Source organism: Uranotaenia lowii, chromosome 1 (assembly GCF_029784155.1).
Source record: "Uranotaenia lowii strain MFRU-FL chromosome 1, ASM2978415v1, whole genome shotgun sequence".
Taxonomy (NCBI): domain Eukaryota; kingdom Metazoa; phylum Arthropoda; class Insecta; order Diptera; family Culicidae; genus Uranotaenia; species Uranotaenia lowii.
Window position 1 is genome coordinate 100,740,092 of NC_073691.1, and position 16,436 is coordinate 100,756,527.

Here is a 16,436-nt window from a genome sequence, read left to right on the forward strand (position 1 = left end):
AAAAAATTGTCCGTACACTGAGGCCTTTGTCAAATATTAGTCAAGTAAACAGTTATATGTCAGTCTGTCAAACGCAGAAACGTGAGTTGAATCTCAGCAAAGACAATTTCCAGTGGTCTGAGCGATAAATACGGTGAAATGAACTTTATCTAGCATAAATCAATAGATTTTCGTGTTTCCGGATGTCAACGGGTATTTTTTTGTGAGAAGCAGACATTTTCCTGTTTATTAAATCTACAAAAATTAACAAAAAAATGTCTGCTCCTCACAAAAAAATACCCGTTGACATCCGGAAACTGATTGCTGACCTGAAGAATGACGGTAAAAGCTTGTCCGAAATTGCAGGTATAGTAAAACGGCCACGACCGTCGGTTCAGTATGTCCTTCAGAACTTTAAGAAGACTAACTCCCTGGAGATCACTCCAGGAAGAGGCCGCAAACTGAAGCTTACGGATCGTCACCATTGCATCATTGTCAGGGAAATCACAGGGCTGGTAGCGGTTTGACAATGAAATAGTAGGGACTTTAGTGACCAAAATTTGAAAAAAAGTGACCAAATAGTGACTTTGAGGACCGAAAAAAGTGACCAAATAGTGACTATGTAGAACGAAAAAATAACTTTGAAGTACGAAAAATGTGACCAGTCGCTCCCGTGCGATGGACCCTTCCGGGGGGGTTTTCAAAATTCAAATTTAGATAAAATTAATAACAATACCAAAATTAAACACTTGAAAAGGAAAGGGTTTTCTTACACCATTTGTCACTCATTTATAATAATTTTAAAAGTGCCAGTTATAGAAGCCAGACATAAAACCTTTAGTAAAGTAAAATCCTCCATGTTCAACTACACTGACAAAGAAATGTTAGAAAATGAGTAATTATGTGAATGATAAAAACTGATAAAAAATTAAAAATAATGAGTTCCAAACTTTTGTTATTAACACTGCGTATTAAAATTTATTTTGAAAGTTGCTACTTAGAACAATTTTTCAAACTTTTTAGATTAATTTAAAAATCATGATAGATCCAAAAAAATGATTTCATATAAAAAATATTAATAAAAAGTTTTTAAATTTTCAATCGCAAGTTTTTAAGCTTTGAATTACAAGCTCTGAGTATTTTGTCTCTTTTGATTAAAATATTGGGTCCTGAAAGAACAGAAGGTTGAAATTATGATTTTTTTTTATTTAAAATTTGGAGTTCAAGGCTTATAGTTGAAGAACACGAAAATTTAGAATTTAAAAACAAGGAAACAATTGTTAAAAATATGTCTTAAAAATTTAAAAAGTTTATTAAAAAAAACCGGCAAGTTGATTATAAAATTGAAAAAAAAAACTGTACAATAAAATTCGGTAGATTTATTTAAAAAATTGAAAAAACAGTATGGAAATAAAAAAGATTAGTTTTTAAAAACATTTCAGGAAGAGTTTTTTCAATAAACATGTTTCATCATAACCATTTTGGTGCTTATTTTTTCAATTATTGATTTGGTAAATAGTGTCCTCAACTAGAAATTTTGTCAAATTCGGCCATTTAGTTTTGGTAATAAAGAGTTTATTACTAGTAAAATTGATAGATAACTGATTATGGAAAAATGTCATTACAAGTATTTTTGTCATCACAGCAGAAAGTGTAAAAAAAACTTGATTCTATTTAAAGCTCATTAATTCATATAAAACTTTTATTTCTAAATAATATGTTTTTGATTTGAGTTTTTGTAAAAAGAAAGTGCAGAAACTTCTCTAAAGATTTTAAATTATTTTCATTTCAATAACAAACCCACCGTACGAGGAAAGGTGTGCTCTGATATGTCTAACCTCACTCGAAAAGCGGCGCGTCGAACTGCAGCAAGGTTTTAATTTCGACACATTGACCAACCGTATTGACTGTGCTTACATTCTACAACGTGTTAACATTTATGTACCAACGAGAACACTTCGACAACGTCAGTTTCTTTCAATTCCTCACCACCGTACTGCCTATGGCCAAAACCACCCTATTGACAAGTGTTGTGAACTTTTTAATTTAGTGTATAATTTGTTTAATTTTAATATGTGCAAACGTCGTTTTAAAATAGGCTTAAGAAGAATTTCCTAGTTTTTAAGTCATCAGTCTGTACGGTAATTAAACCAAAGACGAAATAAATAATAATAAATATAAAAGCTGATAGAAATATTGCATACATATTTAGATTCGGGGAACCCAAATTAGTTGAAATTACCGTTTAAATTCGTTGCACCTAAAAAAAATGTAATTTTTGTGGCCTTGTGTAAATTTTAACAACCCTTTTTTTAAGTATTTAGAATAACAAAAACACGAAATAAAATTGAGTCTGAAATTGTTTTTTAAAGAATATTTCATATCATCATAACATTTGTTATGACATAAAAGATTTTTTTTCATAAAAAAAATGGTTCGTTTCAATCTCAATCTTAATTACACTTCTTAATAAAAACCCATTCTAACTAAAGACGAGATAGGGTTTTTGTATATCAAGTTTTGAGTTCCAATACAAAAGGTTGATTGAACTAAAAACTAGAATCTACAATCAAAGTTAGTTTCAATTCACGAACGTCAAATAATCTCGTAGATCGAAATGTCTCAAGCCAAGGGTGATTCATGCCAAAATTCCGCCGGAGGCGAAAAAAAATTCTCACTGACTGATCAAGTAATTTACCGTTACTACCGTCAATTTTAACACGCGCAATTCAAATTACTCTTTCATTGGTTTATTTTCGGTGAAAAAAGTGACTTTTGGTGATAAAAGTGACCATTTTTCGGAAAATAGTGACTTTAGTGACCAAATGATGAAAAAAGTGACTTTTTAGTGACTGACCCAAAAAAAGTGACCAAGTCACTAAAAAGTGACTCGCTACCAGCCCTGAAATCAGTCAGAATCCTAAAATCAGTGCCCCGAAACTAGCAGACAGCCTGAAGAATTTTGAAAACATACAGGTTAATCCTCAAACGGTACGGAACATACTTCATAAGAAAAAATACCGAGGTCGTGTTGCCCGAAGAAGCAGTTTATATCTGCTAAAAATAAGAAAAAGCGGCTGGAATACGCTCAAAAGTATGTCCTGGAACCGGAAGAGTTCTTGCAGATCGTCATATTCACTGAAGCAAGCTAATTTAATATTTTTGGGCCTGACGGACATGTAAGAGTATGGCGTAATCCAAATACTGAATTGGATCCGAAGAATTTGTGACCGACAGTTAAGCACGGTGGTGGCCATGTAATGGTGTGGTATGCTTTCAGCGCAAATGGCACCGGAAACTTGACATTCATTCACGGAGAAAAATAAATAGATTTATCAGTCGCGTCTACAAGAATATAAATATGATTGTTTGGTTCTGACCCGAAAATACGATCAAACCAACCATCAGCTTATACGATTAGTCTCCAGGGAGTTAGTCTTCTTAAAGTTCTGAAGGACATACTGAACCGATGATCATGGCCGTTTTACTTTTCTATGCGTTATTCGAAGACAAGTAAATAAATAAATTTCTGACAAGCTTTAACCGTCATAAGGTCAACAATCAGTTTCCGGATGTCAACGGGTATTTTTTTTTTTGTGAGGAGCAGACATTTTCCTGTTAATTTAATCCACAAATTGTTGAAATCTGCTGATTTATGCGAAATAAAGTTTATTTACCGTATTTATCGCTCAGACCACTGGAAATTGTCTTTGCTGAGATTCAATCCACGTTTCTGCGTTTGACAGACTGACACATAAATGTTTACTTGACTAATATTTGACAAAGGCCTTAGTGTACGGACAATTTTTTGACGTAGTTTTTGGGACTTTCTACACTAAATGGATTGGATTATTTTTAAGGTTTAATTCATAAACATTTTTAATACTGATCTACAAAAAGGACTAGTTTCTGCAGCGAATGATGTAATTGTAGTATTTTTATTGACCGAAAAAGTGCACTTTTTTATTGTTTGGATTTCAAGGTACGTGCTGTACGGACAATTTTTTGATACAGTGTACATAAGAATCGAATAATAAGTGCCTTCGTACAAAGCATGCGAGGCTGACCCAATTTCTTCACTAAAATAAGGTATAGGTCCTTAGAGATATATACATTTTTCAAACTAATTGGCATACCGCGTGGTCAGCAAAAGAGTGATTATAGAACTTTCACTGCAATTTCAACCCGAATAGCCAAGACCATGGTATTAATATAAACGAACAATGATTTTCAACTTAACGATTAACATCATCCTTATTTCAAAATCCAAGTCGAGCACTTAATACATTGAAATCACTATAGTCTTTAAGGTAACCGTGAAATATAAAGTTAGTTCATGATATTTTATCGTATCCAAATAAAGTGGTATCACTGTATGACAGTATTATTCTTGTGAATTTTAATGTTACAGTATTTTTCATGGTAAAATGAAGATCCGGATGATGGTAAACTTTAGCTCTTTTCACACTTTCATAATTTTCTGTGTAGAGAAAAATTTTCATAACCGCGCGCCATTTTGTCATATGATTTCGCGTTACTTGCAGCAGACTTATAAAATTAAGGTGACCGAAATTCCTGTGGTAACGGTGAGTATGGTTATTTTGAGTATACGACTTTAATGATAAGAAATTAATTTGATTTTTTTTTTTCCAGAGGCAGATGCAAGAGAACGGCAAAGGAAAGAAAGAACGGCAAAGGCTTCACGAAGAACAACAACGGCCCCGATTACGTGCGCTTCCGGCAAATGGGGACTAGTTTTGAGCAAGGTCTGCAACCAGGTGGTTCTCCGCGACTGTTTCTGGACGAAACCATCCCGGGGCTGGAGAAGATGGACCAGATGGAGATGTGCCGGAGTCGTGGTTGCGCAGAAGGAGCCCCGCCAGTATGCCGTACAAAATTAAAAACAAATAAAGTGTTTAAGTGAGTGTACATCATAGTGAACTAAGAAACTTTTTTTTTTAAATAAAAATGTTGAAATCGAATACAAAAATTTCTTTTTTTAAATATTTTGGGAAAGAAATCTAAAAAATCTAATTCGAACCATGAAATTTCACGGTCACGAGAGCTTTTTACATATTATGAATAAACATCGAAGTTCATTGTGCTTCATCATCGTTAAAACCATAAAAATTCTATGAAAAAAGATGAATGTTACAGTTTCCTCGAAAAGAACTGGAAGATGTAATAACCATGAACTTCATATTTTTGTGTTCTAAAATGTATGGAAAAAAGTTTATTTTTTCATTGTTAAGTTGCTTAACAACCCCCTTTTTTCATGGTAAATTTTGGCAAAACCATAAATTTCACTGTCCAAAAATATGAATTTCACAGTATATTCAAGGTTTCATAAACCATGATTCGCATAGTATAAACCATAAAATCCATGGTTGCGTGAAAATGAAATTTATGGTCTTTTCATAATGTTTTTCTATTCGGGAAGTTGATTTTCAATTATTGATAAAAAGCTTTGAGTTGAGGGCTAACCGACATTTGCTGATTTTTGTGAATTTTGAAAAAAAAACCCATGCTCGATGTTCACCAATCAGAACAATTCAGGAGCAATGTTTTCATTCTTTCAGCTACAAAACATAAATAAACAGAGGTGGTAAGCCAGGGCTGGAAAACAGAAAAAATAAAAAAGCGTTCAATTGGTTTGGTTTAACCATTGTCGAGTAAGCAGGTATCAAATTTTGTTTAATTAGAATGTTTGATCATGAACATTATTGAATGTTTTTTAAGCCTTCGAGAGAGTTTTGCATTGGACAGGTTAACAAGTTTCATTTAAACGAGTATGTCTCATCTCAAAAGTTCTGTTGATTTTGATTGGTTCCGTCACGAGTTTTTATCATGAACGATTACAACGCTGCAGCGAATTTCTATTTGCCTGACATAGGTGGTAAGCACTCTGTGAATGGCGCAAATAATGGAGTACCGGCAACTCTGGTGGTTCCTTATTAGTATTGGTGTCATGACTGCAGACGGGTAGACGGTAGATTAATAATTCCAGCCAGACCCGATTCAACTCTATGGCGGTGAAGATCCATCATAAGTTAGTTGCTTTTGAAACGCCGTGAGTGAAAGTCATAGAACAGAGTGTAGTGCTTGACTGCTGCTAATAAAACTCCAAGAGTTGTACTGAAATTGTAAGTACCATCCTGTTTAAAAATAACTAACATTAGCCGCATAAATTGAGCAATCTGCTTGCTCGAAATTGTACAGCAAAGTAGGTACTTTTCCAGCAAACAAATCATTGGTGTACAGTTTGTTCAAAATTTTCAGACAATTTTCTTTGTCTGCTGGACAATCCAATGACAGAAAGCTTGGAATGAGTCATAAAGATACCAATAAAACCAATAAATGTTTAAAATCTTTAAAAACGTAGTTGATCCCGGTCGTTAAAACTTTTCGTAGAGTATGCACATTAAAAGGATTTTTTATAAGCTTATGTTTCAAATTTTTGTGTGTGTTTTTTTTAATAGAGGGTGAATGATCGGAAATGAAAGTTGGAAGCCAGAGCCACACCTTAAGCCCAGCACAGTGCAAGGCAGTGTTTGTATCACGGTTCGACATGAGTAATGTAATTGTATTCATGAACGCTTACAAGTACAATAATTTAATTAAATAAAGATTTTAACTTAGATTTCTGGAACAATGAATACTGTGTTCCGCTCTACTTAAAGCTTATGTACAAAAAAGGAATTTTCAAATTAAAAAGCACGAACTTCCATAAAAGCGTCAGCGAGTGAGGGAAAATGGCACCCTTTCATGTTTGTAATACCCGGTTTAAAAATGAACTTATGATTTTTTTACTGGTACGATCTTTACTGGTAATGTCAGTTTAAGAACAACTAACAAATTTCAAAAGAATGAATAGAAAAGAAAAAAAAATGTCTTTCATTTGTGACTGAAATAATGGTTGAAATAAATGGTTAATTAGTCACTATTCTACACGTCACCTGAACGACGGGTGGCTTTCAAAGTTTTTTTTTCAAAAAGCTTATATTCCTCTATTGATCCTTCAATGTTTTGAATTCTTTACATCTTTTTTTATTCGAGAGGGCATTCGTTCAATCGATAAGCAATAGGTAACGGAACAAATTCATTATGATTTAAAGAAAACAGCTTCAGTGTAGATAAATGAAGTAAAGTTTATGTACCTGAAACCATAAAGTGCACCCATGCGGGTCTTCGATGACCTCAAAAGTTACATTATATGCGATGCCAACACCCATGACCACCGGAATTATTAATATCAATTTCGGCATACTAGTGGATAGTAATTTCTTTCGGCACGTCAGCACTTATCATATGGCAAGTGTTTCAATTGCATTCAGGCTGAACGAACCGGAAGAAGCAATAAGAAATAATAATTTATACTTAATTAATGCAGCTTTTCCAACCAAAGCCTACAGGAGCCCGAGCATACTAATGCAATTGTATGAAAAGGTTAGGAAAAATATAGTTAACTCTGGCATGGGCAAACACTCTGAACACGATTCACTGAACACACACGTGTTTTCTTATTCCTGTAAATATATCTGTACTCTTAAGAAGGTAAAGCTTCTCAAGCGTCACCCGTGAAAGGTGGGAGCGCTGCAAAATAAAACAGGGACCAGGGATTCACGTGTGAATCAAATTTTAAGCTTATTGATTTGGATTTTTTTTCCAAGAAAGTTTAGTAAACTATGTTTGCATTGTTTTGATAAATCGACATATTTCCATGAAAAATTATGCGTTTTTATCAGACAAGTACAAAAATCGGGTTAGTGCTAACAAACTTGTTTCGTAAAAAAAATTGAATTAAAGAGAATCTTTCGATTGCTGGGATTGGTAGAATTTTTCAACCAAGAAGGCTCACAACTCATATGAGAATGTAAAAGAACAATTTTGTTTAAGACAAAGAAAAAAAAATAAACAAAAAATAAAGCGATTAAGCTCCAATCCTATTGGTATGCTGAAAATTCACAGCGAAAGAAAAATCACACCATCTTTTATAAGATTTTTTTATTAACCCAATCATTCGCAAATGGACTTAGGGTGTGAAAATTGCCCAAAAACTTCACCTCTATACTTCAAACCTGATCCGAGATATTAACCAAACAGTAGTGCTACAAAGTGCTCCATACAAGAGTTTAGAGAATTTGGGAAGTGTTTAGGAACAGGCATATAATTAAAAGGAAATTAGCTCCTAATGCTATTTTTTTTTAAATTATTGGGCAAAATTTTGTCATGGAAAGGTACTTACAAGACACGCCGACAGAAATACATTCGATTTTTTTTAACAAAAGTTTTCATAAAATGTGCAAACAGCTCTCACATAAGAGCAAACATTCCAGAAGTGCATTTTTCATAAATGAAATACCACTCTTGAATAGATCTTTAAAAAACCTAAATCATTTTATATTGTAAGAACCGTCTTACCACTTCCGCCGGCGTCTCAAAGACTCCTATTTTTTGGGCCTCAGGGCGGCACGCTTATCCACAAAAACAAATCGCAGGGAATATCAGTCGAATGAAAGAAAACTCCCAAAATTTATGCTTCTCTAGGTGTACACGTATATTGTCAGACTTTACACTGCTTGCCCCCCACTTCCTTAACTAAAGCTAACCTGTTAGGGACCTTGCCCTTACTGCTGCTGACGAAACCTCGAGGACTGATGGCGACCTCGATAGTTGTTCCTGGAGGGGTTGCGTTCCAGCACAAGGGGGCTTCCGTCGTGGGAACCCCGACAGGACGTTCCAGGCTACCTTCTCCTCGGAACAAGATGGCTTCCGTCGGTGCACCAATGCGGCCTAGCGATGGGTACCAAAAACAATGGCTGGTCTAACGACGACGCCGGAAACAAAGGCTTTTAGCCTAAACCAAAGGGGTCCTAATGTGAGGACAAACAAGGATGAGCGGGTATTTCGGCAAGGGTCTTTGGCGGTCCACTGGCTTACCTGATGTCCTTACTCACACCTTTTCCAATACTCTTCTCACAGTTTCGACTATGGTTGACTTTTTTCTTGGTTTTTAGTCACAAGGTAATGTTCGCGCTTTGGTGGGTTTTGGAAGAGTGCACGAGGATCAGCCAGTGTTCTTTGACCGACCTTCACCTATCATTCAGGTCGTTGCCCTCGCCTCGGCGCTCTTGCTTTTCGAGTAGAGTTTTGTCGACATCGTTACCATCGTTAGCTATCTGCTACCAACGGGTTCAGCTGACGGCCATCTGGTGGTCAAGTTCCTAAGCTTGGTCGGTGTATGTGTCTGACAGCAGGGGGCTTAATCATCTGGGGACTGCTTTTGGGAGAGAAAACTTTACATACAAATGACACTCACTGCGATATACTACAAATAAACAAAATTTACATTTAACGCGAACAATCTATGAAACCTCATTGGAAGTGTCATCTGGCGCTTACACTCTCCCCCGGCTAGGGGAAAAAAAATATTTGCTAAGTAACTACGAATAACTACGAAGAAAATATTTTTTTTCGCAAACCGCAACATATTACGTCTGAGAATACGCTAACAACGAATACCATGCTGAACCTTTCCTTCCCCATTTAAAATCCGCTCGGTCAATTTACGACATATTTACGGTAGCTCTTGGAACATTCACTAACGATGTACTAGGTTAAGGTGTCTGAATAGGAGTGAAGCCCGCGTGAATACGCTTAATATTGATTTTGGAGTATCGGGGTCATAAGGCTTCAGCGTCGTAAAACGACTCCGCTCTGTTTAAAACTAGGTTTTACTGGCCATCAACGTTACTCGAACTCCGGCCTCCAGCGATTAAATTCCACAAAGGGAAACCTCCCACAATACCGCTATACCCACTAGAAAAGCTTTAAAAGTGCAAAGGCGTATAAACTTAAACTAACTAAAAAAAAATACACATTCCAAGTTTTTATTTTTTTTTTACAAAATTTTGAACAATTTCGCCTTTTAAACGTATTTAAAATAAATAAATAACATTCCAAATTCTAAAGAACTTTTTTTTTTTAACTGTATCAGAAAAAATTGCAAAACTATTTACATTTAAGTACGGTCGGGAGTAATCATTGAACAGTGCTCGTGAAATATTTCAAGTAGGATTTTCGAACATGCGGGCGAACCCGGGCGAAATTGTGAGCTGTCAGTTTTTGTTTGTGTGCGTGTTGGAAAGAAAATTCAGACCAGTGCTAAACGAGAAAAAGTATCAATGGAGAACAGGCTACATGTGGCGGACTGGTTCGGAGGTAAGTTTTTGAAAATTATTAAGTGCGCCGGCTATAGAAAATCGCGAATCGTAGTTCTGAGGAGTCTATTGGCCTATAAATTCCTTTTTTTGCATGGGTGATAATTTTCCGTTTTTGTACACTTTCTAATTTCCTCCTTTTCCATCCGAGTTTTAATGTGCAACGTGGTTTAGTTTAAAGGAACGGAACGGATTTAAGGAACCAGGAATTGAATTGAGTTGTGATCTGAGGCTTAGAAGTGTCTATGGAGGTATTTGCCAATTTGGACTGTAGAATTTCTTCCAATTCCAGAGATATTTTGATGATGAAATTTTCTTTCCTGACCTACCATAATTTCCATTTGACCTTGACCTAGAGCTTTTTTTTTTAATTGCATGCAAGTTTTGGACTTAATTTTTCTTTCTTGCCTGAATGTTTATGACTTATCTACTTATTGATCTATTTGCAAACTATTATATAACAAATTAAAATTAAAATTGATTTGTTTCTACCTACATTCTACTTAACTTAACTATTTTTATTACAGAACAACGGACAATTATGAAAGGAACGGCTAATGATAGTATGTTTATGATGCAGTACCCTGAATTGACTTGGATGATGAAGCTTGATGCATGTTTGTCGGCCAGATGCTGTCCCGTCGGCTTTGGATCCCAGTTTCCATGCCAAACACTACTAACAACTCTAAGGAGGACCAGTAGTAACTGTAGTTGGATAACTGAGCTCAATTGCAAAAAGGATTTCAAGCTAAGCTAATCTGGAATCCTGCCTTATTTGTCGTGGCCCTTTTCACCCACGAGCTGGAATGCTTCCCTGACTAAAAGGTAATGCAAATTGTTTTATATATAATTTGTCCTTACGGACCTGACCTAGATTTGCTCAGTTGGTTTTATTTAAATGTATTTGTTGAAATTTGAGTTAATACTTCGATTTATTCTTGACCTTCTGCTTTTCCGTTGCTTTGCTGTTTCAGGCAATTTAATAGGCCTGATATGTTTACAAGTTAAAAGAAGCACATGAAAATTTTACTACCTTGTCATCCCTGCAATTAATCGCTGCAATACAACTTTTTTTAAATTCTTATTAAATGAATTTTTTTTTATTATTCTTTTTTTTTTACGATACCGGCCAAGCCAGAAATTGATCTCGGTGCTTTACGTGGTTGCGTTAAGCCAAATTTAATGTTTTTTTTTTTTAGTTTTCTTTTGTTCTTTCTATGCTTTGAGGTCGGCGGCTGAAAATATGCCAAGCGATTTTCCTCTTAGATCCGCAACTTCATAGGAACTAGTGCCCTTTTTCCCAATGATGACACAGGGGACATATTGTGGGCCTATTTTGGCGTTAAAATTATTACCGGCCGATGATAATCGGAAATTTTTTTTATATACTCGCTGACCGATATTGAAGGAAGGTGAATACCTTTTGTGGCGGAGATCGTAGCGTTTTTTATTATCGTCATAAGACTTTTTAAGATGCTCGCATACTATCTCCCCTATCTTTTTGCTTACACCTCTCCACCTTTCCATTCGTTCTGCTTCTGATTCGTCCACATTGGGTTCTAATTTATGATCCGAGCCTTTCGATACTATGTTGTGGCCAAAAATAACAGAGTGTGGAGTGAATTTAGTTGAAGCATGGATCGTATTGTTTAACACGAATTCCATCTCCGATATTTTGGAATCCCACAGTTTTTGGTCCTGTCTAACGTACGATCGTATCATACTATTGATCGTACGGTTTAGCCTTTCTGCAGGATTAGCCTGACTCCGGTGTCGCGAGTTCGCCCAATGCTGAACTTCGTATCGGGTCAACAAGGCTTGGAATTCTTTGGAAAGAAAAGAACTCGCATTATCCGAGATAATGATTTGGGGAGTCGCGAAGCGTCTAAACCACAACTCTTCCAGAGTTTTACATAAACTCGTACTCGAAATCTTTCTCACAGGAACAAGCAGGCAATACTTTGAAAAGATATCCATGATAACTAACAAATGAGCATTGCCATGCTTGCTCCGTGGCAGGGATTGAATATAGTCCATGCAAATCAACTGAAAGGGTCGGGTAGCAATTCTTTGCTTCCCCATTTCAGGTACGCTCGAGATAGTGGAGTGCTTAATTTCCTTACAAATTTCGCACTTCGCGATATATTTTTTTATATCGCTACTCATGCGAGGCCAGTAATATCGCCGTTTTATTTTTTCAATGCACTTGTCGAACCCGATGTGTAAATTCTGATTGTGTTCTTGATGTAAGATTTCACTTCGCGCGGAAGCCGGAACACAATGTTTCCATTCGAACCTGTAGTCCATTGTGTCCGCCTTAGATGCCACAAATTTGAACAAATTCCCATCCACGATTCTGAAGTCCACATACTTCTCCGGATCGGCCTTAACGGCCGATAAGAGTTTACTGAACCACCCGTCCTCAGACTTAGCGTCCAGAGTCTCGATTGAACGGGATAACGCATCGGGTACTATATTGTCTTTCCCCTTCCGATGCCGGATGTCCATGTCGAATTGCTGTAAAGTGATGCTCCATCTACTAAGACGGGAGGATGATCGCCACTTTGCTCGCATAATAAAAGTTAGAGCAGCCGAATCAGTCACTAAGGTGAATTTAGATCCCTCTACGTATCCCCTAAACTTTTCTATGCTGCGAAGTGCAGCCAAACCTTCCTTCTCAGCAGCGTGGTATCGCAATTCAGCCCCTTTCAACTTCTCAGAGAAGAACGCTATGACCTTCTCCTCTCCATCATGCGTTTGAGTGAGGACACCGGCTATCGCGTTATCACTGGCGTCCGTTTGGATCACAAAAGGAAAGGCGAAGTTGGGGTTAGCCATAACCGGAGCCGAAATAAGCCGTTCCTTTATGGCTTGGAAGGATAATTCTGCTGCCTGGTTCCACTGCACCCTCTTTGGCTTGTTTTTGAGCAAGTCAGTGAGGGGTGCAACTATACTGCTAAAGTTTTCGATGAACCTACGGTAGTAATTCACCATACCGAGGAATCGTCTTAGCTGTCTGACTGATTTGGGTACCTGATATCCGATGATCGCCTGAATGCGATCAGGATTAGGTCTCAAACCGTCCTTTGAAAGAATGTATCCGAGATACGGTAACTCTTGGCAGCAGAATTTCGACTTTTGAAGGTTAATTGAAAGGTTGGCTTCCCCCAAACGCTTCGCCAATTCCTTCAGTTTCGCGATGTGATCCTCGAACGTCAGTGTGGCTACGACAATATCGTCTAAGTAGACAAATATTGCTGGTTCTAACGCACCATGACCTAGCACACGGTCCATACATTTGCTAAGCGTAGCCGGACTCCCAACCAGCCCCATAGGACAGGATTTGTATTGAAATAACCCCCGGCCGGGAACCGAGAATGCAGTATACTTCCGTGACTTAGGATTCAAGGGAATTTGCAGAAACGCTTGTGATAGATCGATGGTGGTTAGAAACCTCACCGGTCCCAGATGACTTAAGATCCGGTCTTGGTGTGGTAAAGGATACGCATCACGTTTGGAACGTTCGTTCAATTTGCGAGCATCTAGGCACAACCGGACTTCAGATGTATCTCGTTTCGCCACCGGAATGATAGGCAATGCCCAATCGGATTCCGATGGTTCCACAATATCATCTCGAATCAAGTTGTCTAGAGCTCGCTGAACCTTTGCGTGGATATGTGGGCTCCAGGGGTAAGGATTTTTTCTAACTGGGTCTAGATTTTTGCATTCATCTTTTAGATCAATGACATGTTCAATGACGTGGGTTTTTGTAAGCTTCCCAGGCGCCGCAACTATGAAGAGTTTCTTGACCTCTTCAAGCTGCTGTATTTGCTCCGAGGTCAACTTCTCCTCCTGGTCCGTTTCACTGGGAATCTCGTCATCAAGTATGTCCAATGGTTGGTTCGGAATATTTGGACTTATTCCGAATTTCAACCAAAAGTCATACCCCAGCACACACCTACGTTGCAGTTTTGGTGCAAATAAAACAGATAAAATTCTAGTAGAGCCGTTAAATGTAATAGGTACATCAGCACATCCAACTACTTCCAAACTATCACCAGATGCCGTCTGCAAATTAACAGACGTCGGTAACAAATTGAGATCCAAAGATTTTATTAATTTTTTCGCACCAAATCCCAACACAGTTCTGGCTGCTCCGCTGTCCAATAATCCGATCAACTCAATCCCCATCAGCTGGATTTTCACAAATGGTCTGGCATCTCCACTAAGCTGAACAAGCAAAGGTGAAATCTCGTCAACTTCCGTAGCAGCCTCCATTTGAGAGTAACCCAACTGATGTAAAACTGCAGTTAGACCAGAAACCGAATGAGCCTGAGGCCTTTCGAGATTCTTCAGCGGACTACCCTGCCTCACTGGGTAGTCTTCTGTAAGTTTTTTGACTCGCAGAAAGGACATTCAGAGGTAGCAAACCCTGGGAAGCCACAAGACCAGCAGAAAAAATTCCTATCCTTGAGACAGTTGTGGAAATTGTGCCCATGTTCATGGCAATTGAAGCAAACCCCCGGTTTTATAGGGATGTATGCCCTTACAATTCTCTGTAACGCGCTTGTCCCCGAAGGACCAGGTTTGGGATTGGTATCTTCATTTCTGTTACAAAGATTCGTAAAGACCTGCTGTTGTGGTTTCTGGTAATAATTATTACCACCTCCTACTCTTTGTGAATCATTCTTTTGATCCGATGATCTATTATTTTGTTCGTTTTTATACTTTGGCTTGAACGAGCGGTTTTGATATTCCTTCTGACGATTCTGTTGACGGTTATCCCGCCATCGGTCGTTTTCTTGGAGTTCTTCGACACGAGCCGGAGGTCTTCCTTGAAATCGATCATTCTTTTGAACGTAACCCTGTCCATTGATGGCGTCAAATTTCTTACCAAACTCTCTCATTTTAGGTATGGTGTCTATATTGGCAGCTAACATGGCGATCTTACAATCATCTCGGGTGTTACGGAAGAGAGCGTCAAATTTCCGGCCGTCATCCCACTGATACGACATGCTCCGGAAAATTCGCACCATATCCAGGTAATAATCTTGAAAAGTTTCGCGAGTACCTTGTCTCCGTGCATGCAACATTCTTTCATATTGAAAATCTATGTCAACGGGCAAAAATTCATTCTTAAGTTCACGCACAAGATTTTCCCACGTTCGCAACTCGTTGTTTTCGTTGACCTCCATAAACCACGAGCGTGCTTTTCGTGTGAATAAATAGTGCGCGGAGGCAAAAAGTTCGGCTTTGGAATAGCCTTCAGATCTTGCGTTGAATTCTACTTCCTTAAGGAATTCGTTTAATTTCCGACCGTTATCCATCCCGTCGTAGCGCAAAGTCCACTTGTGGATAGGTAGATGACTTTCACGTTTTACGTGAACGTCAACTTCCTCCCCCGCATGCACTGCGTCTACGTGGGTGGATTTCGGTCTGAAGTTATTCTCAAAGCTCTCCAAAGAACTGCACCTTTCTTTGAGCCAATCGCAAAAATCTTGATTTATCGGACTTTTTACCGGTTGCAATTTTATGTTTGGCGTTTCCTTTGTATTAACTCGCGTACTGTTCGTTTCTTTGATATGTAAATTTTTCTCGATGGGTCTAGGTGCGTTCGACATTTCTAACGCTTCTATCCGCTGTAACAGTTGGCTAACCACTACTTTAAGCCTTTCGTTTTCAGATGCCAACCGAATCATTGTTTCATCCCTTGGTTCATTCGTAGTGAAGTATTCATTCTGTTCTAGCTCATCTTCTAATTCGTGTTCAATCTCCTCTCCTTCATTTTCTCCGCCCTTATCATTTTGTTCCGTTTCCTGGTAATTTTGTACATCTGGTATATTTTCAATTTCTCTATCAATTTCTTTTTCTAACTCCTTCTGAAAACTTTCATTTACTAGACTAAGTTCAGTTTGCCGGATTTCTGCGATTGGTGAAACAATTGAGTAAAATTTCACTAGCAGCCTCATGCACTCAACTGCGATCATCGTCAGCAGATTCAAGTTTTCGCCGCTTCTAATGTGAGGTTTCAGGCGTTCCATACGGAAAAAAATATGTATCAGACGTGTTTTAAAAATTTGGTCTGGGACTTTTTTTGCTTTAGTCCCTTCCAGAAAATCTTTTATTTGTTTTAAATTATCATTACACCAATTAAGTTCATCAGTTTCTGATTCCCAACATGGCGAATAATGTGTTTCATTTTTTTCCATTTCAGATTTGAGTAGCCCTCGCAAAAAT

The 16,436-nt window shown here is 37.7% G+C and overlaps 2 protein-coding genes across 2 annotated transcripts in view; one reads left to right on the plus strand and one right to left on the minus strand.

Annotated features, from left to right (window-relative positions):
- Window positions 1-5,981: 5,981 nt before the first annotated feature.
- LOC129749063 (thymosin beta) overlaps window positions 5,982-16,436 on the plus strand; it is a 72,106-nt gene continuing 61,651 nt past the window's right edge. The window contains exon 1 of the mRNA XM_055743906.1: window positions 5,982-6,122. The gene's annotated coding sequence lies outside the window, so the exon portion shown is untranslated. The remainder of the gene's footprint in view (window positions 6,123-16,436) is intronic.
- Window positions 8,543-16,240, minus strand: LOC129737691 (uncharacterized). Its single transcript, XM_055728851.1, has 3 exons — window positions 14,782-16,240; window positions 12,323-14,584; window positions 8,543-8,772 (listed from the first exon to the last, which is right to left on the minus strand). The coding sequence occupies exons 1-3, from the start codon at window positions 16,238-16,240 to the stop codon at window positions 8,543-8,545; spliced, it is 3,951 nt and encodes a 1,316-aa protein (XP_055584826.1).

Excerpts from the sequence above, each read along its gene's own strand:
- LOC129737691 (XM_055728851.1), bottom strand. The coding sequence starts at position 16,240 with ATGGAACGCCTGAAACCTCACATTAGAAGCGGCGAAAACTTGAATCTG. Across the intron at positions 14,585-14,781 it reads AGATACCAATCCCAAACCTG|AAGACTACCCAGTGAGGCAG; the intron begins GTCCTTCGGGGA and ends AAAAACTTACAG. Across the intron at positions 8,773-12,322 it reads TATCGCGAAGTGCGAAATTT|GCCGCATTGGTGCACCGACG; the intron begins GTAAGGAAATTA and ends ACCCATCGCTAG.